Here is a 26463-nt window from a genome sequence, read left to right on the forward strand (position 1 = left end):
TTTTCTTATGGTCAAGAAGAACCATGATTAGCGTATATAATTACATATGTTATATTATAATTCATATGAAATTGAAGAACGACAGTAATAATATCAAGTTTTGTTATCAAATTATTATTAATGAATGTTTGATCAAATAATGATCATCAATTTTTATTTTTCACGATCTCAGAAGTTATAACCGCATAAATTGAACTTTTAAATCAACTATTAAACAGAGATTTGAAATAATGATATTAGAGATAAACACATGTATGGTGAAATGAAGACAATTCACATGTTCACGTGAAGACTAAAAGATGCAATTTTAGTTTAGGAGGATCAAAGATCAACGAATGATATTTTACTACATATGAGAAGATATCCAACCATATTGGATTCATTGTTGCGGCACTAGAAGATCTCAAGTTATGTATTCATTAGGGGAGAAAATACACGCTGCACTCTTTTTCCCTTGACCATGGTTTTGTCCCACATTGGGTTTTCCTGGTAAGGTTTTTAATGAGGCAGCATCTCAAGCGTATTTCGAAGAATATTGTACTCTTTTTCCTTCATTAGGTTTTTATCCCATAGGGTTTTTCCTATCAAGGTTTTAACGAGGCACACTTTTCAATAATGGACATCCAAGGGGGAGTGTTATGAAATATTGGGTAGATGCCCATTATCCTTCTTGTATTATCCAAAATATTCTAGATTTAGGATTTATTGTTACCCAAGTAAACCCTAATTATATTGTATGTATATATATCCCCTCATATGGAAAAAAAATACATTAATTCTCTCTCAATCTCTCTTCTATTCCCTTTATTTTATAACAAAATCTAATTTTTTTTTGTCTTTTTTAAGTGGTATTTTAAAATAAATTTTTTTATGTAGGTAAATTCAAAAAGTGAGTTTGTGTGTGGTAAAATACAAATTTTCCTATAATTATTTTAAAATAGATTATGATAAATTTGTCTAACAAATATGTAAACACTACAATATGATATTCAAAGTAAAGTACATAACCAGCTACCCATGTCATAACGCGAGACATTCACCAAGTATCCATTATAAATGCCTCATTCTTCTGTTTGCTGAGTGCCTGAGTGTATGAACAATTAAGGTTCGACAAATTAAGTCCCACAGTTATAGAGCAGGCATGCATGTACTAAACCCTGATTCTAATGCAGTGCCAAACATGTACTAACAACCCCTGATTCTGGAGCAGTGCCATGGTTCACGTTACAAAATAATTTTGCTTTTTTACAGGAAAAATAAAGGGCAAAAAAAGCCTGATTAACTGAGCTACCTTCACCCTGACAATGAATGCCACAGCTTACTTTTTATGTAGGTTTTTGCACAAATGACAAATAACCTCCTACACTGTAAAATCGAAGCTAAACCAAGATTATCCAAGGGCGTCATAGCTGAACTATTCACGAGCTAAACTCTGCTTCATTTGATGTTCATGAAAAGCTCCAAAGCAGAGATAGACAAATGAACGAACCATATCCCAACATCCTATGGAAATCAGTTCTCCATTTGAGTTAGAAATACTGGCACGCTTGGGAAGAAATTAAGGTCTTAGTCAATCGATTTCCCCCTCCTCTACATCGTTTGCTGCTGGATCTGGAGCATCTTGCGGGGCCTCAACCTCCTCCTCCTCTTCATCGTCATCTTTTCTGTATAACCCAAGTTGTTCCAAGGGGTTGCTATTTCCCCTGAATCTGAAACTACCCAGACCGCCATTTTGAGAATCATTTGGGCTTGTATCACCCATAAAACTAGACAGATCATCAGGAGGAGCAGCACTGAGCATCTCAAGATCCTCCATGAACTGACAATTTTCATTGATATCCACTGTTTTCTCCATCTGTATGACGCCAAAAGGATCACGTGATTGAACAAAAAAAAAAAACAGGAATTTTCAGAGCTAAATGAATTACAGTAGAATTGGAAAATACTATTTTTTTTTTTCAGTTATGACATGCTAGGCACTTAGTCATATAATATATGCAGCATAGACATAAGACATAAGAGCTTTTGCAATTGTAGGCATACGATATCTTTGAAACTGCAGGTCAAAATTTAATCAGACATGACAACTCTGCAAACCCTTAATGGTGATAAGCCTCCAACAAAACAAGATGTAGGAAGTAGAACTTTCAAGTGAATCAAGTTCATTTCGTCCACAACTAAACGCATCAAAGCATAAATTTCCAAACATGCTACCATGTAACATATGATCATTGTACCTTCTGCAAAGCAAGACGTGCAGCCTCCCTCTCCAATTCTCTCTTCCTTTTGGCTTCCGCCGCAGCTTCTGCTTCAGCCTTCTTTCTTGCCTCTTCCGCAGCCCTGGCCTCTGCTTGTAGTCTAGCCTTTTCTGATTGACATAAACAAGATAGTTACCTATCATGACATAATTAAGACTGAAAGGCCACAGGCCAAAACTAGATAAAACCAGTAAGGCAAGCTCAAAATATAAGGAATAGTGTCAAACCTTCTCTTTGCCTTCTCTCAAGCTCTTCCCTTTCCAACCGCAATTTCTCTGGATCACGCTTTTCACCCTGTATAAAATAGCATATCACAATATATGACACCAAGCACAATAGAACCACAAAAAAATAAACTAAAGCAAAGCATTCATGGAACCTTTTCAAGAGTCTTTTCTTGAGCTTTGAGGATTGTATCAGCAAATCGGCTCCTCAGTAAAGCAGCACGGTATAGCTTATCCGGGGAGACTTGCCTCTCAGATGGAGCACTCTCCCCTAAAACGTTACAGCTCAAGGGGTAAGACAGCAACTCAAACTAACAGCACACTCTTCTGATCATGATTTATTTTCATGCTTACCCTCTTTATGACCATCCACCTCAATTGACAGAGGCTTAGTCTGGGAACTCTGTTCAACTTGGCTCAAGCTGCTCCTAGATTCTGTGCCACAAAAATCAAGACATCAGATAAGATACAAAGATTAAAATAAGAGCTGAATAAAGAATAAAATCTGTAATGCACAATTAACTGCAAAGGGCATCATATCCATAAGCTTGTACTCTATTTCTATCAAAGGAACATATGCAAGCTTGTAGATACTCACGATTTATCCCAGCTTCCTGATCAATGTCACTTTGATTCTGGTCCGTATTTTCTTTGGCATCCGAAGTTGGCTACCAATGATGCAAATAGACATAAGTACACCAAAACATAACTCACTATAACTTCCCCTCTATTTTTTTTTTTTTTTTTTTTGGGGGGGTGGGGGGAGGGACTTTACTTTTATGACAATAAGAGATAATGATGAGGATATAAGAAGAATCCATCACAGAATTCATCATAATATACAAGAATATTTGTTACAATTGTACCTGCAGCTTGTTACCCGGAGGTAAAGCTCTTGCGCCTTCAGATTCACTACTAGAACTGCCTGAATCTGAATCTGAAAATTAATGAAGCAAAAACATTAACGTGGGTGAGAGCATCATATATTAAAATTCTTATCACTAAAGTAAATAGGATGAAGAGCCAAAGGAAAAATTTCAACAGTAAATTAAAAGATAAAATATGCAAAGAATGAAAAAAGCTAACAGAAGCAAAATATCGGTTTCCCACGCAATATTAGAAGCTACAAATATGTGTTGCTCATTGAATCATATTCACCCGTTCTCAACAGATCATGAAGCACCAATAGCTATGGTTGTGAGCTTGAGACCGCCCCCACTACATGTGAGTTTTCTTAACAATATAGAAAGCTTTACAAATTACTGAAACCATCTACTCTCTTAACTTGAACATACAAAAGAGAGCCACCCAAGAGCAGCTACCATGTATAGAATAAAATCACCAATAAAACTCTATGCCAAACAATATATCAGAAATCAATTTTGCAAAGACTTAAGCACAAGTTGGGCAACAACTTCACCTAGTTGAGTGCTTAATCCACACATAAAAAGGATTTAGAATTAGCTGGTGTCTGTATGCTTCTAAAAAAAGGAATACACAATGCTTCTTTAGACAGAGATTTCACCAGCAAGGTACCTTTATAATGGAATACAAGTTTGTTACATAAAAATCATATACATAATTCTTCTCATCATTTATAAGAACCATCAGAGTTGTTTAGAAAAAGCTCCTGGCTTCTTAAATTGGACAATTGAATCTTTAGAAACAAAACAACAGCACAACCACCATGGCGAGAAATCTAGGCCCATAAAAAGCCTAAATATTTTAGTTAGGCTACATCTCTTACAAATCAATAATACCTCTCATAATTTATCAGATATGAGACTTAGCAGCGTTACACTCATTCCTCAAAACCAAGCCAAAGCAGGTCTTATTTTCTCCACCAGATAATAATCTGAGTCCAGTGTGTGTCACTAAATATTCAATCTTAAGCATACAAAAAAGGCTATTACCTAGTTCTGTTGAAAATTTGGAAAGCATTGAATATAAACATCAATTGTGTGCAATTTCACATAAACTAAAAGGCATCCAAAGCTGAAATGTTGACCAAAAAATCTTTCAGCACTAGTGGCAATAGACATCTAAAAAGAGGGTGCCCTAGCTTAGTCATATCTCTTGGAAGGAGGAACATGAAGCTCATAATTATGGATGTATTCAATACTCCCCAAAAAAATAATGAAATAAAGAAAAAAGAAATGATCCATGGTCAATTTCATAAAAAAGAAATAATGATTTCAGGATGACTCCATCAGTGAGTGCTAATGTACTCCTCGGGCAAGGTCTCTGGCTTAAGCCCAGATTACCCAGAATGGTCCAGTATAACTTCAAAAAAAGAAAAAAAAGCCAACTCTTCCTCGTCCCCTAGGTGTGTGGCTTTTGCTCGTCTCATATGTAAGCTCTAAGATCCCACACCTTAAAGAACCTCAACTCTTTCAAAACACACGAGTTTGGTCTGATGAGGAAGCTGGGTAGACTTTTTCCCGTATTGTACGGAAGAAAAAAGTGCGGGTACAATTTCACAAAGGCAAAGTAGAGACGTGTACAAAGGGGCCACTTAACATGACATCAATCCAAAGGAAATCCATACACACTAGCACAAGACAAAGCTTAGAAGTCAGAAGTACACGTAAACTCACCAACACAAGCATATTTCAAATTTTGAAACATGAAAGTAAAGCTAGGAGCACAAGTATAACTCAACTTTCCAAGAGAGATACATAAGCTATCTCCTTGCACAATCAAACCACAGAGTATGACGTACTACAAAATAGATATGCTTCCCAAACAATGACTGATTATCCCTATCACAATTGCAGATGATAACTCAGTAGATGGGCCGATATTTCACAATCCATTAATTATTCAAGGTTTATTGCCACAATTATCCAAATAAGCTTTCTGCTTAAGACTCCACAGGACATGGTCAGGCTAATTAAAAGTTCATCAGCAAGCCAAATCGAAAATTTCAGCAATAGATCAGGATCGTACATCCTTATTAGATCAAGAAGAAATCTGTAGGGTACACTGCTAAAGTACTTCACAGATTGTCAATGTCATCGCATTCAACATCCAAATAAAAGTGACCATCCAATTAATGTTGGTCAAACTTTACTATCATTGTGTCCATGTCAAAACAAGATTTCTCCCAGCATAAATCAAGAGTACGAGTCTGGCAGATTAGCATATGTTTTATTTCACTGTTCTAATAATGACAGGGCTTTTCTGCTAAAAATGACAATCCGCAACAAATGCATCCATACATTCCACGGCACATGATGGAATCAGCACTTTCAGCTATGATCAATTAGTAGTTCTAATGTTAGACATTATACTAAAATGTTAGCAAGATAGCAACAAAGAGCTAATTATTAGTTTCTACTTTTGTTTAGAAAAAAAACATAAAAATAAAGTTAAAACATTAAACCTCCCCCTCCCCCTCCCCCCACAAAAAAAAAAAAAAAAAGAACAAAAAAACACACACGCACACATCACACCTCTCTACTCTTCCACCCATCACTCACTAGATCCATCAGCATTAGTCATTCCAACTAAATCCAGATAAATCTACTCATATCTAGAAGCAATATTGATACAAAAACCACACTTCACATCCCATTGCTCTTTCCTTAATTGCCTTTAGTCACTCATTCTTCCCCAAAACTACAGCAGATTTTCCTATACAAAGTCCACTGCAAGTTTGAGGGAGATCAACCAAACAAAACCAAACCCTCAAAAGACTGATAAGAATAAGATGGAGTGTTGTGTTGAAACCAAGGATCTTAATCGTGGTTAATCACAATTGAAATCATATAAAATCCTCAAATAGGATATCAGACAGTAAAATTTAGACTTTGAATCTACTGAGGCTCTATCCTAATTACTGTGGTCACTACACATTGGCATTTCATACCTAATTAAAATTATATTAAACTAGACATAGTTAGCAGTTGCATATGTACAGAGCCAAACACAACAAAATAGTACAAAAAACATGCTCAGACCAGAAGAAATATATATTAGTTTCCACACATAGCACTTAGGTATTGCCCAGACGATACATGAACAAATACAAACCCAGTACAATTTCTTGAAGACGTTCATGGCCCAGCAACATCCACAATGGCATTTAATGATGAGCAAAATGAAAGAGTCTTCTTGTTGAGCAATAGCTTTAACAAATGTACAGAAGTTTAACATTGACCGAGTCATATACCAGTAATTCAGTAACCTGCACATCTGACAAAAGCTTCTAAATCATTGCCATACAGGCACAGTGACCCTCCTAGAGTTCCAGGGAAGTAATGATATATGCAATGAAGCTACTAGCAAGAACTCAGCGATAACTGCCCAATACGTGAAACATATTAAAGGGGTGTTTGGTTTGAGTGTTTGACACATTGGAATAGAGTAGACAACATTCTAATGATTGATTGAGCATTATCTGCCATGGAACCTCATAGCAGTTGTATCAAACTCCATTCCAACCCCCAACTATCATACCCACCTCACCCCTATGACTCTAAATCCATTCCACTCTAAGTATATGTCCATTCAAGTTTCAAACCAAACAATTTAGCAAGGTAAGGTATTAGTTACCAATCTATTCCATTCCAGAGCCAAATGACTATCAAAAGGCAACAATATCCAGATATAACTCCACTCTTCCTCCACATACTCACAAAGACACAGCGGCATGAAAACATTTCCCAAAAAGAAGGAAGAAGGTGGACAAAAGACATGCATTAAATTGTAGTTAAAAAAAAGTAGCTATGAAGGTGGTCATTCTGAGTCTCAAAAGGGAACCCCATGGAATCAAATGAAATCTTATGGAATGCAAAGCAAGCATTAGCAATGATAAAAATGAGTTCCACCTCACACATGGATAAATAAATATCACATCCCATATTCAGAATAGAGTATTATTATTTTAGTATCCTATAACTAAGTCCAAATTATACTACCTCCTTTATGAAAGTTTTCGAATTTTATGTTACTAAGTCCAAATTATACTGCCTCCTTTCTGAAGATTTCACAACTTTATATTTTTCGTCCATTTCAAAAAGTTCTCAACATTTTAACTTTATTGTATTCTCTTCACCTCATTCTTATCACTTGTTCATATTAAAATTGGACCACATCCAGAAAAATTCGCATCAAATCAAACAATATCATAAAGATAATAACTCTGATCAAAGACAAAACCAAACTAGAACTTTAAAAATTTAAATAAGAACACCATAAATATGGTGACGAGAACAAATCCTTATTACCTTAAACCTTAAACCCTATAATATTTACATTGTTTCACTCATTCTCTCTTACTTTACTGACCTTTTTTGTACACCCATTCACCTTTTAGATTATCCACCTTTTTCTTTCACCCATTCACCACATCAACGTCTCTTTCCAATTGCATTAATTATTATGCAAACAATAAATGTTAAAAAATTGTTAGAATAGGAGGTTGTACTATGTTACCCGTAAATTAGAAGCTAGAAATTATACATAATCAAGAAAAGCCATCCTACATTCCTACTACTTTAGTTAATAAGCAATTCATATACTCATACATCCTAATGTTATCTTACTACCTTTTTATCGCTCTGTACATCTTGTTATTTAGCACACATTTAACTAATTTAAAGGCCACCTGACTAGTTTTCTTAATATATGTGGAAAAGCCTAAAATAAATAAATAAATAAGATTTAGAAAAAAGGATGGAGTAGGTCAAGAATATGGTTATAAATACAATGCAAGCATAAACAAAGCCACGAAGGCTTGCCGGTTTTAGCCAAATAATTCTATGGACGTATGGGAAAGTACAGCCATTCATAACTGTCAATTATATACAATAAAGACCTCTTGAAAAGGAATCAAAGCAAAAAGGTTGACTAAAGGACCAACCACTAGATGATGAACCTGAGTCACTGCTGGAACTGGTAGGACTACCGCATCTATTGTTCTTATTGGCTGTATCTTTCTCTGTCTCTACTGGAGGGATGCTTGAAATAGGATGATCACTACCTCCAATATCAATTTCCTCATCAACTGCATCATTGCCTGAGACATGAACCATCCGGAGCAACAAATAAAGAAAATTAAATAGTTAAACAAAGGAATCACTCCTATATTAGCATTTTATCCCAAGTATCCTTCTAAATGAATCAGAAATACCTTTTCCAGCTTGAATAGATGAATTGCTAAACCCGGACTCATTATGTAACTGAAACAAAGAGAGGAAATCAAGAAAGAAATCATATAAACATCGCAGTTGTTACACAAAATGCACAAAAAGTCAGTGTTTTAATCAGATGCTCATAACTGTCATAAGTCACAAACACATGACAGGGGGAGAAACTAGGAGTAAGCTCTTTCCAAAAAAGAAAAAAAAAATAGTAAATAAAGAATTTGAACCCACAAATAGGATACATCATAAAGAAGTACCTCCATTTCGCAGGGCTCAGCCCTTGCCTCATTCTTCTTTTTCTCCAACAGGAAGTCATCTAACAACTTTCGTAGCTTAAACAGCACATCATCACTGAGAGCATCAATATCAATTTCAATCTCCTCCTCACCATCTTGCCCATCACCAGAACTATTTTCTTTCAAGAATTCGATTATAGTATCTGGCAATTCAGTAATTAATGCCTCTAATTCCGTGCTCAATTTATGTCTCTCATCAACTGTCATGACCTTCTTAACAGGCTCTGACTTCCCTACATATCCCACAGGAGCAACCTTCTTTTTCTTAGAAGGTGGAATATGATGGGCTGTTGGTTCATTTCGTATGGGGGCATTTAAGTGTGAAGGCAATACCTGAGCATCTGTATTGGTTGGGATCTTTTTCTCAATTACTCTCCACCTCTGTTCAAAAGATTTACTAAGTGCATCGGCCATGAAATTAACATCATTTCCAGGTGGATTGTATGTCAACGCATTTGAAAAAGTAAGCCTAACATCCGAAGCAAAGCCCAATGGATTAGTGTATTCCCCTCTAGATAACTTGTTTCTGATTGTACTAAAATCCATGGGATGCTTTATCACAGTATAATAATCAGGAATATTTAGCTTGACAACATCAACAGGTTCATTAAAAACCCAACCATACTGATGTCCCATCAACCAACTCAAGAGGTTTTCGCATCGCTTCATCAGCATAGGGTTAGCTGTATTTACTGATGTGACTTGCTTTGGAGGATCAACTTGTTTAGAAAACCCCTTTTTCACACGAGCACCATTACGACCTACAGGCTGTTTCTTCCCCTGAACTGGATGCTCAGGCCGTCTTAGAGGATTCTCAAGTGGAGGCCTCTTCTGCCCATCACTACAACTACGAATGTCACTCGCTGGTGATAAAACAGCAGCACTTGTACTAAACGATGCAACTCTCCTCTGTAAAATCCGAATCTCTTCAAGCTCCCTCCTCAACCGAACCTCCAAATCCTTCCTTTCTAATCTCGACATCTTCGAAAATGACAAAACTTGCATAGGAACCCCAAACTGATCATGACTATCCCCATTTAAACTGATACGCTTCCTCTTTGGAGAACACGAATCCTCAGAAAGCGTCATCTCCGTGTCTACCCGACCCGAACTCCCAAAACCCTCTGACTCGGCCGTGGTTTCCACAGCATGCCGATATTCAGGACCGTCCCTAAGCCAGGGCATGACGGGCGGGCGCCCTGGGCCCATGGAAAACAGGTCCATTTTCATTTTTTTCATAATTCTGACCTAACATTAAAGGGTTATATAATCAAAATCCTGCAACACATTAGCAACCAGATTTGACTCAATTATCAAATTCGGCTCGAAAAATCGCCCTAAATTCTTCTCGCTCAAATTCACATCAAAATTCTAGCAACGAAATCGCTCATTATAATCTTTAATAACTTCAGCAATCATAATCAATAGTTCAATTATTCACCTTGGAAGAACCCTAAATTGACTATACTAAAATTTAAATTGAAATACAATTCAAGATTTTGAATTTATTTAATATTCGATTATTAACGAAAAGAACAAAAAGATATCTTACCTCAGAAGCTGCTCCAATGGAGGAAAGAAAGCTTAGAAGCCGCTTCAATGGAGAATTCAGAGTTCGCTTCAATGGAGGAGAGAGAGAAAGGGGAGAGGGGTGCAGCGACGCAGCGGAAAACGGAGTCGTTTTTATTCAATAACAGTTGTTATACTCTTCACAAATAATAGGGGCATTTTCGTAATAAAGGAATGAAATTTATTAGCATAAAAAGTGAAAAAGAAAAAGAAAAAAAAAAGGGAAGAAAATAGGTAGAGAAAACTAAGGAAAGAAAGTGTTAAATTTGGTTTTGAAGTAGGGAAACTAATCGAACTATGAAGATAGAAACTTCATTTTTTATTAAAATCTTTACTCTATTCTAATGTTAATAATTCCTTTTGTTCATCCCATCTTGTGTAATTGGGAAAAGCTAAATAGCCTCCAACATAATTGATGCAATTTCACTTTCTACATCAGTTCAATAACTAAACCTAGCTCATAAATTTTTATATATGGCTGGTCACATCGTGTTACTCGGTCAAGGGTTACTTGAGAGGTTCAGTCAGGGCTACTTGAGGGGTTACTTGCTCAGCGGTTAGTCGATCAGGGTTACTCGGTCAGGGGGTACTCGCTTAGTCAGGGGTTACTCGGTCAGGAATTACTTGAGGAGTTCAGTCAGGGGTTACTTGAGTAACACCTGACCGAGTAACTTAAGTAACCTCGGCCACACAGTTGGCCACACAGAAAAATCTCCCAACCTAGATAGCTCTTACGCTCATCAATTAACAAACGCTTAAAACTAATTTTTTTTTTTAATTAATTCTTAACCACGTATTTATAACCTAAATAATTAGCTTAAAATCGTGCAGACCACGATCTAATACAACTAGGAAACTAATTCGATAATATTTTGCAAATATGAGCTTTAAAGTTAATCTATCATCTACTAACCGAATTAAATTAACAAATATATCCTAATAAATAAAAACAACACCAAAGTAAATAAGATAAAATCAAGACAAACTGCTAAGACCCAAAAAAAGAAAAACTCTTTCAAATGAAAGATAAAAAATTTATAGGGAAAATCCTAAATCTAATATCATATCATATGATATCACTAACAAATAAAGTCGGTCTCGCACCCAGGTCACGAGACATCGACACTTGGCATTCAAATTTTTCACCAAGTGTCGTGCCACGTAGGCGACAAACGGACAAATAGGTATTATTGTGACACATATGATGCTAAATAATTGAATATTGGATAGATTTTTGAAGATAAAAATGTTGTATAGAGTTTTATTATCGATACACTACTAATATTTCATTTATAGAAAACTAATCATAACTTTTAATAAAAAACTAATAACCCGGTTCTATTTCCATCATAAAATTTATTTAAAAAAGTTCTTTAAAATAAGATCCATTTATAATATATTCAAAATAATAGAGAATTAGTAAAAAATAAGTTTTAATCGGTAAAAATACTTTCAATTTAGTAAAAAATAATTTAAGTATAATATCGCATGTCTAAATATATATCCTGCATTATCAAAAGTGATTATATGACCGGTTTAACATTCAAGCTAAAATGTTTATCCTAAAATTTAATAAACAACCTGGGCATCCCGGGACACAAAACTAATTTTATGTATTATATATATATATATATATATATATATATATATATATATATATATATATATATATATATATATATATATATAGAGGAAGGCTCATATAAGAACCCTCCTCTATATAAGAACCCATTATATATAAGAACTAATCTGGACCGTGGAATTAGCTTGATCTGACCGCTCAAAATGAATGATTAGTAATGACATTTTTGTAATTTGAAGGAGTTTATTCAAATTCTTTTTCCTCTTCCTTCATCTAGTTATTTTATGTTTCTCAACTCTCAGCTTTCTCTCTCTAAAATTCTTGCTTTCTCCCTCTCCTCAATTCAACAGATTGGCGAAAGTTCATCAAATTCATCACGATATTTTCACAGATTTTGGATTAATTATTGTAAGTTTATTAATTTTATAATCAGATTTGTTTTAAATTTAATGATTTTTCATGCAATTTTGATGCGATTAATTTCATGCGATTATTTTGAGCATTTTCTATGTAATTGTTCTCAATATTGTTTAGCGAATATTTTGCTGCGATTTTGCTACGAATTTTATGCGATTTTGATGCGATTTTTTGCTGCAATTTGATGTGATTTTGTTGCGTTTTTATGCGATTTTTTCTCAAATATTTCCCTGATTTTTGCGATTTGTATGCTGCGATTTTGATGCGTTTATTTCTCAATTTTTGCTGCGATTTATGTTCGATTTTTACTGATTAATTCATGTTTTCGTCAATATTTTTGCGATTTTTTGCGAATTTTCTATTCGATTTTGTTTTTGGCGATTTTCTATTCGATGTATATTTATTTTGCTCGATTATTTATCAATTCGATTGTTTGATTGTTCGAATTGTTTGTTCTTATTTTGATTTTTTTTGTTCGGTTTTCTTTTGCGATTTCGATGCTGTTTTATTTGCTGCGATTTTTTCTCAAAATTTTCCAGCTTTTTGCGATTTGTGTATGCTGCGATTTTGATGCGTTAATTTTTTCTCAAAAGGAAAAAGGAAAAAGGAAAAAGGGGGGTGGGGAGGCTGGGTGGGTCCCCGGCACAGGGGATCTGTTCACCGGCGAGGTTAGGGTTGGCTGGGTAGAGAAAGGTTAGGTGGCGGCTAGGGTAGCGATGGCGGCGAATTTGGTGGCTGGGAAGAGGAAAAGGGTGGTGGTGGTTTTTTCCTTTTCCTTTTTTTTTTTTAATTTTATTATTTCTAGATTTTATATAGTTCACTATGTTCTAAGTAAAAGCAAATTTAGAACATAGCTATGTTCTAAACAAATTTAGAACATAAAGTAATTTACTACGTTCTAAGCAAATCAAATTTAGAACATAATTCACTATGTTATAAGGAAATTTAGAACATAAAGTAATTCATTATGTTCTAAAATAATTCAAGATGTTCTAAAGTTTTCCTTCTATGTTCTAAAATTTTCCATCTATGTTATAAAGTTTACTCTTTGTGTTCTAAAGTAATTCATTATATTCTAAACTATTATTTAACTATCTTAGCATGTTCTAAACTTTTATTTAGCATATATTAAGTTTACTCTTTATGTTCTAAAGTAATTCATTGTGTTCTAAAGTAGACAATCTTAGCATGTTTGTCAAAGCTTGTTTAATTAGCACTAGTCTTAACTTGGGATAACTTTTGCTTTAAAGGACTACTAATGATAGATTGATTATATAGCCAATATAATGAACCCACCTTAATGCAAGTAATCGATCATCAAATTACAATAAACGATGCTAAAGATAGTGTTTAGAAGTGCAAAAGGATATGATTAAACAAAAAAAAATTACTTTTGTGATTATCTCATATAGTTGTTAGTAGTTTTTCCTCTAGTTCAAGTGTTTTATATACATTAGCCTACTAGCTCAACGGGTAGAGCATTGTTTGAGTTTTTTCATTAATTTCATCAATTTCGTTTTCTAGTTTTCTTTTTCTTCTTCAATTTCCAGATTTTTCCAAATTTTATTTCTAGATTTTATTTCCTTTGCTTATTTCCAGATTTTTTATTTCCAGATTTTTCTGTTTTTTTCCTTTGCTTGAGTTTTTCAACATCGTTTTCGATTTTATCCTATTTTGTTTTCCAGATTTTTGATTTTTAATGGATTTTAATTTCTGGTTGCTTTTTTGCTACAATTTGTGTTTTTCAAAATAGGTTTATGCATATTGATGGATTTAGATGGTGTGCAACCTAATTATCCTTCTTCCTGTGTTACTCATTCAGGTAATTTTATTGTTTTCAATGTTTTAATTTCAATTTACTTACATGTTCTAAAGTTTCTTTACTATGTTCTAACATTTATCTGTAATGTTCTGAAGTTTTCTCTGTATGTTCTAAAGTTTTCTATATATCTCTCTCTTTATATTCTAAAACTTTCATTCTATGTTCTAAAGTTTACCTTCTAATTTTAAATTTTACTTTTTATGTTCTAATGTTTACTTTCATTGTATGTTCTAAAGTTAACCTTCTAGTTTAATTTTTTCACTTTATTGTAAATTTTATTATGTATGTTATAAAGTAATTCACTATGTTATAAGTATGTCCCTGATTTTATATGTTCTAAAGTTTATCCTTGATGTTCTAAAGTTTATCTTTGATGTTCTAAAGTTTTCTCTGTATGTTCTAAAGTTTTTTATGTATCTTTCTCTTTATATTATAAAGTTTATTTTTATGTTCTAATGTTTACTTTCATGTTCTAATGCAGTTGGTGATATTTATCGTACTCTAGAGGTTGTTGGATCATTTAGCCCTGGTGGTACCACTAAGGAATGGATTCCAAGTGTTCCCGAGGAGTTAAAACCCAGTTTGGGGATGATATTTAAAGATCCTGAAGAGGGTCTTAGTTTTTATAAAGCATATGCAAATGCCGCTGGGTTTACTTCTAGGAAATCTACTACTAAAAGGAAGAAGAATAGCAAAGATATAATTGCTTTTCAATATGGAGTTTGCAATAAGGAAGGTTTTAGGGCAATAAGAAAACCTATTGCTCAACAAACAGTTTATGAAGAAGGAAAAGTTCGTATTACTAGGAAACGTTTAGTCACTCGTGTAGGATGCAATGCTCACATATGTATGAGATATGATGCTGGAAAGTATGTTGTAACTCATTTCAAAGAAGAACATAATCATCCTTTATATACTCCAAGTTGTGCAAAATTTCAGAAGGATAATAGAAAAATGCATATTATGCATAAAAAGTTGATTATTGATAATTCAAAGGTGATTTATTTTTATGTACTAAATAATGTTTTTTTTTGTTTTGATTTACTATGTTCTAAAGTTAATTCTTAATCTTAGTAATATTTTTTTTTTCTAACAGGTAAATGTTGGTCCTGTGAGGTCTTATACTATGATGAAAGAATTAGCTGGATCACATGATAATGTTGGTGCATCTAAACAAGATTTCAAAAATTTTTATAGAGATTTGAAGGCTTTTATTGATGGATCAGATGCCCAAATGTTTGTGGATAATTTTCAAAATAAGAAATTGCTCTGGAGTGCATTTTTTTTTTCCTATGATGTTGATGAAGAAGATAGACTTTGTAGAGCTTTATGGGCTGATCCAATCTGTCGAAAAAATTATGCACTTTTTGGTGATATGGTTTCTTTTGATACCACATTCAAAACAAACAGGTGATGTTTTAAATATAAATTTCTTTCATAATGTAATTAATATTTTACTTTTACATATTAATTTTTTAAACATATGTTCTTATATTCTAAATATCATGCCTTGTGTTCCTAAACAAATATCCATCATGTTTTGATGTTCTAAACAAATATTCTTTATGTTCTAAACTATGTATGCCTTATGTTCTAAACATATATTGCTAATGTTCTACCTTATGCTTTAAAATATATCCATCATGCTTTTATGCTTTAAACATTATGCTTTTGTGTTTTACACTTTATTCTTTGTGTTCTAAACTAATATCCATCATGTTCTAAACATTATGTCTATATGTTCTAAAGTTTACTTATAAGTTTTTAAAGCTACATTGTATATTTTTAGTTTAGTGTTTATGTTTTAGAGTAATTCATTATGTTTTAAAACAACTATATTACTGCCACGTTTAATAATTAAATTAAATTACTATCCTCTAAAGTTTATCCTTAATGTTCTAAAGTATACCTCTATGTTCTACAATTTACCTCTATGTTCTAAAGTTTACCTCTATTTTCTGCATAAATAATTTGTGTATGTTACAGATATAATATGATCTTTGGTCCATTTACTGGAGTTGATCATCATAAAAAATGTGTTACTTTTGCGGCTTCTTTTGTAGCTCATGAGGATATATCATCTTTTGAATGGGTTTTCAAAACTTTTCTTAAAGCAATGGGAAATAACGAGCCTGTGTGTTTGATTACCGATCAAGACCCTGCAATGAAAGTTGTTGTTCGTAATGTTTTTCAAACTACAGAACATAGGTTTTGTATGTGGCATATTATGAAAAAGGTGCCTGAAAAAGTAGGTCGGGCGATTGCCCAAGACACTGATTTCTTGAAAAAACTGTGTTCATGTGTTTGGCATTTAGAGATTGAGCCGGCAGAATTTGAAGAAAAGTGGAACAAAGTTATTTCAGAATTCCATTTGAACGATCATGAATGGTTGGCATACATGTACAACATACGTGATATGTGGATTCCAGCGTATTTCAGAGATTTATTTTTGGGTGGCATTATGAGAACCACATCTAGATCAGAAAGTGAAAATAATTTTTTCACTATGTTCACAAATCCCCATCTCACTTTGATTGAGTTCTACATGAGGTAATAAGTAATTGTCTATATATGTTCTAAAGTTACTCTGTATGTTCTAAAGTTTTCCTTGTATGCTCTAAAGTTTTCTTTTTATGCTTTATAGTTTTACTATTTATTTTATAATTCTCTTTTATGTTTTCTTTTTCTCTTTATGTTTTAATAATATTTAGATCATAATAAACATGTCATGTATATTTATATGTTCTAATGTAATTCACTCTATGTTCTACAATTATCTTCTATGTTTTAAAGTTAATTTCTATTTTCTATAGGTTTGAATGTGCATTGGATGCTCAAAGGCACACTCAAAATAAAATGGATAATGATTCGAAGAATAAGCGTCCGGAGTGTAAGACTCCAATTCCTTTAGAGAAAGATGCTTCTGAATTGTTTACAACAACAATTTTCTATGAATTTCAATATGAGCTTGAAATTGGATGTTTTAATTGTGGTGTTGAGGAGATGAAGAAGGACAATGAGCTTTACATTTTCAATTTGAGGGAAGGAACTAGAAGGAGGACTTTTGATGTTGTTTTTGATCCAACTACCTTTGATACCAAGTGTTTTTGTAAAAAATTTGAACGTGATGGTGTGCCTTGTAGGCATATGATTTGGGTGTGGAAGACAAGGATGTTAGAAAAAATTCCCAAGGCCTACATTCTAAATAGATGGTGTACAATGGCTTATAAGAAGCCCATTTTTGATTTAGAGGGTAATGTGTTGGAGGAATGTATTAATGCAGTAGATAAGAAAATGTTATTAAATGATTTGTGGTCTGAAATTCATGCTTGTGTGAGTTTAGTGCAAAACAATGAAGATGATCTTAGTGATCTTGTCAAAAAACTTCGAGCCATGAGGGTAGATTTGGAACAGAAGAAAACAAATGGAAGCAACAATCTTTCGAGCAAAGTTAAAGACATTGAAATGCTTATTGGAGCTAGTCTACCTTCTAATGTTTTAATCAAACCTCCTAAAATTTCGAAGAACAAAGGCACGGGGGTTCATGTTCCAAATCAGGTCAATGTTCCAAATGATGTCCATGTTCCAAATCAGGTTCATGTTCCAAATCAGGTAAATGTTCCAAATGATGTCCATGTTCCAAATGAGGTTCATGTTCCAAATAGTGACAAAAGAATGAAGAGTGACAGAGAAAAGTCTATTGAACAAAGTCAAAAGAAGAAGAGATTATGTAGAGCATGTGGGGAGCTTGGTTATCATGATAGTCGTAATTGCCCTGGAAAAGTCAAGTGATATTGTAAGTAAACTTTATTTTTAATTTTCTTATATTTATTTTGTTCTAAAGTAATTATGTTTTAAGCAAGTTTAGAACATAAAGTTATTCATATATGTTCTAAAGTAATTCAATATGTTCTAAAGTGTTTTCTCTTTGTTCTAAAGTTACTTTTCTATGTTCTAAAGTGTTTTCTCTATGTTCTAATGTTTATTCTTTCTGTTTTAGTGTAATTTAATATGCTCTAATGTTTAGAATATAAAGTTATTCATTTTGTTCTAAAGTTTTCCTTTATATTTTAACTTTTCTCTTTATGTTCAAAATATTTTCTTTATATGTTCTAAAGTTTTCTTTATATGTTTTAAAGGTTTCTTTAAATGTTCTAAAGTTTTTACTCTATATAATATCATGTGTTCTAAACTAATAGAAATGGCATGTTATAACATTTTTTAATGCTAAATTATGTGCTTATGTTCTAATATTGTTTTATTTTTTTTTCTTTACAGGTTGGTGAATATACTATTAATCCAGTTGCATGAGATGTTATATATTTAGAAACAATATCTCATTTACTAGCACGTAAAATATTATTCATGTAATTCTTAAAATATAAGAACTCAATTTATTTACTTTTAGAAACAATATATTTTTATTTCTTTTTTGTCCAATTATTATTCAGAGTATCTCTACTAGTGTTTTTCTTATCAATTTTTATGTTAATTAAAGTTGATTATAATGTTTTATAACATCTCCTGTCTTTTCATCTTCCCCCCTTTTCGTAATTATAAGTTGTTTTATTAAGTCAATTTGAACTACGAGTAATGATAGTACAAGCATTTTAGATACCTTTATTAAACAACATTTAGTTGAATCTTGCTTTAATCAACTTTTATTTATTCAAGTTTCTTAACATTGATTTACATATGCCTTCTTAGATATGCACTAAAGAGTGTATGCATTGTATTCAAAAGGAAAAATAAAGCAAAAGTAATGGATTAGAAGCAGCCAGTTTAGAACATAAGCAAATACTTTAGAACATAGATAAAAATAATTAGAAGATTAGCAAAATCAATAATTTGGACATGTAATAAGAAAAAAGTACAACATAATAAGATATAATTAGAATCAAGTTACCAATTGAATGCTTTGGAATCTTGTTACTTTGGCTGTTGTCATTTCTTGTTACTTTTTTTTAATTTTCTTATGTTCTAATGTTCTACACTTTAAGTTTTAAGTCAAAATTAATATATAATAATATATTCTAATATCCTAACTTTATAAGCATATAATTATTAAAACATAATCAAAAATACTTTAGAACATACCCATATAATTTAGAACATGAATATAATTTAGCATATAAGTTTATATGATATATTTTATATTAAAATTTTAGCATTTAATATGATTCAACAATATATTTCTTGTAACAGGTAAATACATAGAACATAAAAAATTACTGTTATATTCTTTGCAAATATCTCTCTACAAATATAAACTTAAGATCTTAACAATCATATATCCATTTTGTTCTCCTTTGACCACTTTTTTGATCTCCTAATCACTTTGTTCCGTTCTTCATTTACTTCTGCTGTTATTATCTTCCCACAATACTCCACTCTTAATTTTTTCATTTGGTCAAACTGCAAAAAAAAAAAAAAAAAAAGAGTAACTTTTAGAACATAAACATAAACATTTGGTCAAACTGCAAAAAAAAAAAAAGAGTAACTTTTAGAACATAAACAGAAATACTTTAGAACATAAGCATATAATTTAGAACATGAATATAATTTAGCATATAAGTATAAATAAATATAATAAACCATAATATATCTAAACAATAACCAAACCAAACCACAACACTAAAACCATAACACCAAAACCATAAACGAAACTAATTTAAAACATGTATCTTATGTTTTAAACTTACATTGTCTAATTCTAGTCCCGAATTCCATTGTTTTACAGATTCTCCTTCATATGTTTCCATGTGCTTCAACAGGAACACTCCACAATCATGTTTGTTCTTATTGCTCTTCCATGACATACTCAAGTTTCTTGTTTTGAAGGAGGATACAAAGTCACTCTTTATATTTGAGTCAATTGAGTGAACGAAATCAGCAAATGCATTCAACTGAAAAATTGGATAAACTTTAGAACATATAAGGTAAACTTTAGAACATAAAGAAAAACTGTAGAACATATAAGGCAAAAGTTAGAACAAAAGTATAATTAAAAAAATGTAAACTTGATGTCTTACCATTAATCTATGGTAATTTCCATATTTATTGTGAAAAGGAATATTTGGTGGAAGAAATATGTTGTCAATCAAATCAAATGTTCCTTCCACAAAGTTGACACACAGCAAATAGTAGTGATCTGGTAAAACGACCGGGAAGAAAACCTAATAGATAAACAGAATTAGAACATAGATAAGCAAAATTAGAACATAAGCATGCATTTTAGAACATAAGCATATAGATTAGAACACAAGCATATAATTTTTATAACATGTAGTTTAGAACATAAGTAAGTAGTTTAGAAGATAAATAAGTAGTTTAGAACATAAGTAGATACTTTAAAACATAGATAAAAATAATTAGAACATAAACAAAACCAATAATTAGAACATATAATAAGAAAAAAGTACAACATAATAAGATACCAAATTACCAATTGAATGCTTTTGAAGCTTGTTACTCCGGTCGTTGTCATTTCTTGCTGCATTCTATCAAACAAAGCCTTCATTCTATCATCTTGCCTTTCATTTGATTTGAAGTATTTTTCTGTACAACATATGAGCTGAAAAAGAAAAAGAAATTAAAACATAAGTAATTAGAACATAGGTGCATAGTATAATCTATATGAGAAACAAAAAGAATCTACTCTTAGAACATAGTTATAATTTTAAGTTCGAAAACATACATAGCATTCAGTACTGAAAAAGAATCTACTCTTCTTGTCTACACCACGTCTTTTATTTTCAAAATTCAATAGGCAAACATAAGCATCCACAACATTGTTCAACATGTGCTTATCTTCTATGAGACTATGAATCTCATCTCTCGTAATCGTTGTCCCCATGTTATCAGCATACAAAAGCTCCCTAAAATCAGAACAATAAAATCAGAACATAAGCATGTAGTTTAGAACATAAACACATAATTTAAAACATAAGAATATAGTTTAGAACATAAGTACCTATTTTAGAACATAAGCATATAGTTTTACACATGTACTTTATAACATAATCTCGTAGCTTAGAACACGCAGTTTAGAACATAAGAATGAAGTTTAGAACATAATTTATAGCTTAGATCATAAGCATATAGCTTAGAACATAAGCATATAGCTTAGAACATAAGCATATAATTTTAAAGTTTTAAAGTCTTACTTATTATCTCCTTGAGCAAACGCATACTCAGCTACCTTTCTATTGTCCACATTCTTGAAAAGTTTTTCATGTTCAACCATGAAAGGTGAACGCAAGTACATTGGAAGCTTATCCTTTCCTCTTTTTTTCCGTGTCTTTTCTTCTCCTTGTTTCCTACTTAATTCAATTAAAAAATATCACATAGATAACAAAAACCATAACTAAATCAAACCAAAATTTATTGATAACAAAAACCATAACCAAATCAAACCAAAATTTATTATTACCAAGTTCTAAATTAAAATTTAACTAAACCATAACCAACATTTGTTTTAAAGTTTACAAAATGATTACCCTTTCTTGTTCTCATTTTTTTCTTCTTTGTTCTTCTCTTCATTCTTGCTTCCTTCATTTTCTTTCTTCTCCTCTTGATTCTCCTCTTTTTCCTCCTTTTTCTTCTTCCCCTTTTCTTCTCTCTTCTCCTCTTGGATCTCCTCTTTTTCCTCCTTTTTCTTCTTCCCCTTTTCTTCTCTCTTCTCCTCTTGGATCTCCTTTTTTTCCTCCTCTTTCTTCTTCCCCTTTTCTTCTTTCTTCTCCTCTTGCTTCTCTTCTTTTTCCTCTTCTTTCTTCTTCTCCTTTTCTTCTTTCTTCTCCTCTTTTTCCTCTTCTTTCTTCTCCTCTTTTTCCTCTTCTTGCTTCTCCTCTTCATCCAATGTAGGTGGATGATCTGGATTTAGAAAAGCACAATTTAGAACATTTGCTGTCACTTCTTCGTAAGTGAGTTCTGCTTCATTATCTTCTTGATTTTCTGGGACATCAAACCATAAGTAGAAACAATAAGGACACAACATAGAAATAGTTGGAAAAAATTTAGAACATTAGAAATAACTAGAATATAACCAGAAAAATTTAGAACACAAGAAGTAACTTTAGAACATAACTAATTTACAACATAATTATATTATTTAGAACATATGCACATAATTTAGAACATAATCATACAATTTAGAACATATGCACATAATTTAGAGCATAACTAATTTCAAACATAATCATATTATTTAGAAAATATGCACATAATTTAGAGCATAACTAATTTAGAACATAATCATATTATTTAGAACATATGCACATAATTTAGAACATAATCATATTATTAGAGCATATGCACATAATTTAGCACATAATCATATAATTTAGAGCATATGCACATAATTTAGAACATAAGAAAGTAGTTTAAAACATAAGCATCTGATTTAGAAAAAATTTAGAACATCAGAAATAACTTTAGAACATAACAGAAAAAATTTATAACATAAGAAGTAATTTTAAAACAAATCTAGTAATATTATTTCAAAAGAAAAAAGTTTGAAAATAATGTAAAACTACCAACTGCTGGTGAGGGGGTCAATAACTTGAAACTTGGAGGAGTTATATCAAAAGGTTGCTTCTTTTTTGGAGGAATTGGGGTTTTTGGTGACTCCTCATTCCTTTTCTCTTTCTTCTCAATTTTTTCCTCCTCGTTTCTCTCTTTTCTGTACAGCTCTTTTTCTTCTTCTTTTGATCCCAAATCTTCATAGCAATTACACCATAAAAATTAAGTATTATAGCAAATAGCAAAAAATAATTAGAAAATAAAAAGTAACTTTAGAACATAAGAAATATATACAATTAGGAGACAACCTAGAAATAGTTAGAATATAAAAAATTAAGAATTAACTTTATAGCATAACCAGAAAAAATTTAGAGCATAAGAAGTAATATTAGAACATATCTAGTAAATATTAGTACATAAAAAATGAATTTGAAAATAATGTGAAATTACCAACTACTGGTGAGGGAATCAACAAGTTTTTGTCTTTATTCTCTTCATTTCTCTCTTCTTTGTTCTTATCTTTTTCCTCTTCCTTTGATCTCAAATCTGCTTAACAATTAGAACATAACTAATTTAGTACATAACTAATTTAGAACATAACTAATTTAGAACATAATCATATAATTTAGAACATAAGCATGTGATTTAAGCGCATGTTTTAGAACATAAAAAAGTACTTTAAAACATAAGCATCTAATATAGAACATAAGTATAATTTGGAAATTAAGCATGTACATGTGAAATTACCAACTGTCGGTGACTTTGGTGACCTTGTTTCCTCGAATTTCTTCCATGCCTTATCCATAACCATATCCAATTCTTCAATAAATGCCGGTTCATCGAAGACATGTTGATCTTGGCTGAGTATAGAAGGGCTTTTCTTTTCTTCTTGGTTCACGAATGTCTATAAAATAAGAAATTATAATTTAGAACATAATATGCATAATATTTATATAAATTTATTATACTTTAGAACATAAGCTGAAAATACTTTAGAACACAACCAGAAAATACTTTAGAACATAATTATAATACCTTTGTTGTGTACTTGCACCATATGTTGTCTATGAGATGTTGCATTTTTCCTGTTGTTTCTTCCTCAACAAAAAGATCTTTTGCTTGTTCTAACATGCCATACATCTCTTTAACATTCGAGGCAAGTGTTTTTGCCAAATCTCCAAATTTGCTCAAAAAGCCCTTCATTAGAACACAAAAATATGTTAGAACATAAAGGACATAACATGGATAATTTAACAGAAAAGGATTAAATGGAGCATAAAATATAATTTACAATATAAACTAAATCATACCATCATGTCATTTCGAGAAGTTGTAGAACTAGAACCTATTGATGATTTTTCCATTCTCTTCTCTTTTTCCTTTTGTTTTGGTTGTTTCTTTTTTCCTTTTGGTGCCTTCTAGTATATAAATTATAAAATTTAGAAAACAACAACATAAAGTGTAGTGTTTAAACATAAACATATACAAATATCATACCACAATTGATTCCATTCTTTCCAAGAGTTTTCCATATCCAAATCCATGATCTTTTTCAAACTTATATCTCACTTGAATCCTTTCCTTTGTCCACACCGAAATTAGTGGACATTTTCTTGGTTTTTCTAACCCTCCTCTTTGTAGACGATCAAAATAGAATACCTATTTAGTACATGTTAAGAATTAATTAGAATATTTTTCACACATTTTCAACATAACAAGAATAATATATATACATAATGGTAAGAATTTAAAACTTACCATTAGAAAAGGTAAAGGACCTGTAAAGTAAGAATTTCCCTTCTTCCATACACTTACAGAATCTTTCAAGTGCTCAATCACAAATGTGCACCAATCCAATTCAGCAATTTTCTTTACATCCATACAACTATACAAGAATTTAATGTATAGTTGTGGGTTGTTTGTTGATCGAATGCAACAATTGACAACACATACCACAAAGTTCCAAAGAAATTCATCAGAAACTGATTTTTCCTTCTTCAATTCTTGAATTCTGTCAATCAATCTCTTGTTGGTTGGACTTCCCTTTTAGAGGTAAAAAAAACATATAAATTAAAACCTATGGAGATAATAGATCTATTTTAAAGCAAAAAACACTTTAGAACATAAGCAAAGCACTTTAAAACATACAATTTATAACATAAAATTCATACTTTAGAACATAAAATTTAAAACATAACCACATTATATCATCATACTTTTTTGAGGCCAAACTTGCTTCTCCAAGCTTTTAGAAACTTGCTCCATTTCAGATTTGACTCATTATTTGGTTGCTCAATCCTTTTGCCTCCCAATGGCAACCCATAAGCCAAATGAACATCAATTTCCTCCAAAAAGATTTCTTGTTTTCTCTTTGGTAACATCAAACAACATCTCTCCGTGTCAAAATTCGTAACCAAGTTTTCTGTCAACCTAGAATTATAATGAAAAATGTAAGATTTAAAGCACAATACAGCTATATTTAGAATATAATAGTCAATCTTTAGAACATAGAAGATTAAAACATTTAGTATAATATTTAAACTTTTGAACATAATTTAGAACATTATATAATAAAAAAAGTCTATTTTAGAACATAATAAACATACATTAGAACATAACAAAAAATTAATTTAGAACATTAGTGTATAGCAATTCAAACATGAGAGTTCATAATTTTAGAATACAAGAAGTAACTTTAAAACATAAGTAATTTACAACATAATCATATTATTTAGAACATATGCACATAATGTAGAACATAATCATACAATTTAGAACATATGCACATAATTTAGAACATAGCTAATTTCGAACATAATCATATTATTTAGAACATATGCACAAAATTTAGAGCATAACTAATTTAGAACATAATCTTATAATTTAGAACATTAGTGTATAGCAATTCAAACATGACAAATCATAATTTTGAACATAACATTGATAATACTTATGATTTTAGAATATGATTTTAGAACATAACATTCTACTACTTACGTAGAATTAATATGGATTGGTAAATCCAATTCCAAAAAGCCTCCAAAACCAATGTTCCGAATAGCTTGCTTTTGTTTTTTCCGAAAGATTTATCAACACATCCTTCATGAATTGAGTAGGAGGTACTCTTTGATAAGGTTGCCTCTTAACTAGTTTATCTTGCTCATTAGCTTCTACTACTTGGACATCCTCACCATCTTCTTCTTTTTCAATCTTTCTTTTCTTCTTCTTCACATCCTCACCATGAATAGATAAACATAATTAGAACATAGATAAGCAAAATTAGAACATAAGCGTGCACTTTAGAACATAAAAATAAAGATTGTAAAGATTAAAGAGTATTATTACCTGAGTTTGATTTTTTTTATTGATTTTTTGTTCCTCCTCACTATCATCTTCCATCTCCTCTTTTTCATCTTTCTCTTTCATCTTTACATCACCCTTATTATCATCCTCACCATCATCTTTACTATCATTATTCTTGTCATCATCCTCAACATTATTACCCTCTTCTTCTTTTTGATCTTTTCCTTCTTCTTGATCTTTTTCTCTTCCTTCCTTTTTTTGCAATTTTCGAGGTGGTTGAAGCCTTGTTGGAAGTTTTCTATGTCTTATAGCAACACTTTTAC

The 26463-nt window shown here is 31.7% G+C and overlaps 4 protein-coding genes across 7 annotated transcripts; 2 read left to right on the plus strand and 2 right to left on the minus strand.

The window, feature by feature from the left end:
• Nucleotides 1–1064: 1064 nt before the first annotated feature.
• Nucleotides 1065–10634, minus strand: LOC110739788 (transcription factor GTE10-like). Of its 4 annotated transcripts, none has more exons than XM_021920269.1 (11): nt 10480–10634; nt 8889–10175; nt 8619–8667; nt 8349–8504; nt 3349–3419; nt 3081–3150; nt 2837–2917; nt 2638–2753; nt 2486–2552; nt 2238–2368; nt 1065–1855 (listed from the first exon to the last, which is right to left on the minus strand). In XM_021920269.1, the coding sequence occupies exons 2-11, from the start codon at nt 10164–10166 to the stop codon at nt 1571–1573; spliced, it is 2304 nt and encodes a 767-aa protein (XP_021775961.1). In that variant the 5' UTR covers nt 10167–10175; nt 10480–10634; the 3' UTR covers nt 1065–1570. The 4 variants fall into 4 exon arrangements, with proteins under 4 accessions (XP_021775961.1, XP_021775963.1, XP_021775960.1 ...); XM_021920271.1 differs by having other exon boundaries at nt 8364–8504; nt 8889–10205; nt 10480–10620; XM_021920268.1 differs by having other exon boundaries at nt 8889–10205; nt 10480–10620.
• Nucleotides 10635–12555: 1921 nt separating this feature from the next.
• Nucleotides 12556–17522, plus strand: LOC110739831 (protein FAR1-RELATED SEQUENCE 5-like). The gene is made up of 5 exons (XM_021920315.1): nt 12556–14317; nt 14799–15727; nt 16304–16867; nt 17131–17475; nt 17510–17522. The coding sequence occupies exons 2-5, from the start codon at nt 15444–15446 to the stop codon at nt 17520–17522; spliced, it is 1206 nt and encodes a 401-aa protein (XP_021776007.1). The 5' UTR covers nt 12556–14317; nt 14799–15443.
• On the plus strand, nt 17491–18678 carry LOC110739790. Its single transcript, XM_021920273.1, has 2 exons — nt 17491–18113; nt 18596–18678. The coding sequence occupies exon 1, from the start codon at nt 17537–17539 to the stop codon at nt 18107–18109; it is 573 nt and encodes a 190-aa protein (XP_021775965.1). The 5' UTR covers nt 17491–17536; the 3' UTR covers nt 18110–18113; nt 18596–18678.
• Nucleotides 18679–19467: 789 nt separating this feature from the next.
• LOC110739789 lies at nt 19468–21653 on the minus strand. The gene is made up of 6 exons (XM_021920272.1): nt 21484–21653; nt 21015–21195; nt 20763–20891; nt 20350–20493; nt 20020–20223; nt 19468–19732 (listed from the first exon to the last, which is right to left on the minus strand). The coding sequence occupies exons 1-6, from the start codon at nt 21582–21584 to the stop codon at nt 19604–19606; spliced, it is 888 nt and encodes a 295-aa protein (XP_021775964.1). The 5' UTR covers nt 21585–21653; the 3' UTR covers nt 19468–19603.
• Between the last annotated feature and the right edge of the window lie 4810 nt (nt 21654–26463).

The sequence above is a fragment of the Chenopodium quinoa genome, unplaced genomic scaffold (genome assembly GCF_001683475.1).
Source record: "Chenopodium quinoa cultivar QQ74 unplaced genomic scaffold, ASM168347v1, whole genome shotgun sequence".
In the NCBI taxonomy this organism is placed as follows: Eukaryota; Viridiplantae; Streptophyta; class Magnoliopsida; order Caryophyllales; family Amaranthaceae; genus Chenopodium; species Chenopodium quinoa.

What these genes read in the sequence shown, in the direction of transcription:
- LOC110739790 (XM_021920273.1), top strand. Translation starts at nt 17,537, where the DNA reads ATGGCTTATAAGAAGCCCATTTTTGATTTAGAGGGTAATGTGTTGGAG.
- LOC110739788 (XM_021920269.1), bottom strand. Translation starts at nt 10,166, where the DNA reads ATGAAAAAAATGAAAATGGACCTGTTTTCCATGGGCCCAGGGCGCCCG. An exon ending in AAGAAAAGACTCTTGAAAAG is followed by an intron (nt 2,553 to 2,637) that starts GTTCCATGAATG and finishes TATTTTATACAG; the next exon opens with GGTGAAAAGCGTGATCCAGA. An exon ending in TGAGAGAAGGCAAAGAGAAG is followed by an intron (nt 2,369 to 2,485) that starts GTTTGACACTAT and finishes TATGTCAATCAG; the next exon opens with AAAAGGCTAGACTACAAGCA.
- LOC110739831 (XM_021920315.1), top strand. Translation starts at nt 15,444, where the DNA reads ATGATGAAAGAATTAGCTGGATCACATGATAATGTTGGTGCATCTAAA. An exon ending in ACCACATTCAAAACAAACAG is followed by an intron (nt 15,728 to 16,303) that starts GTGATGTTTTAA and finishes TGTATGTTACAG; the next exon opens with ATATAATATGATCTTTGGTC. An exon ending in TTGATTGAGTTCTACATGAG is followed by an intron (nt 16,868 to 17,130) that starts GTAATAAGTAAT and finishes TATTTTCTATAG; the next exon opens with GTTTGAATGTGCATTGGATG.
- LOC110739789 (XM_021920272.1), bottom strand. Translation starts at nt 21,584, where the DNA reads ATGTACTTGCGTTCACCTTTCATGGTTGAACATGAAAAACTTTTCAAG. An exon ending in TTTGCTCAAGGAGATAATAA is followed by an intron (nt 21,196 to 21,483) that starts GTAAGACTTTAA and finishes TTCTGATTTTAG; the next exon opens with GGAGCTTTTGTATGCTGATA. An exon ending in GAAATTACCATAGATTAATG is followed by an intron (nt 20,224 to 20,349) that starts GTAAGACATCAA and finishes CCAATTTTTCAG; the next exon opens with TTGAATGCATTTGCTGATTT.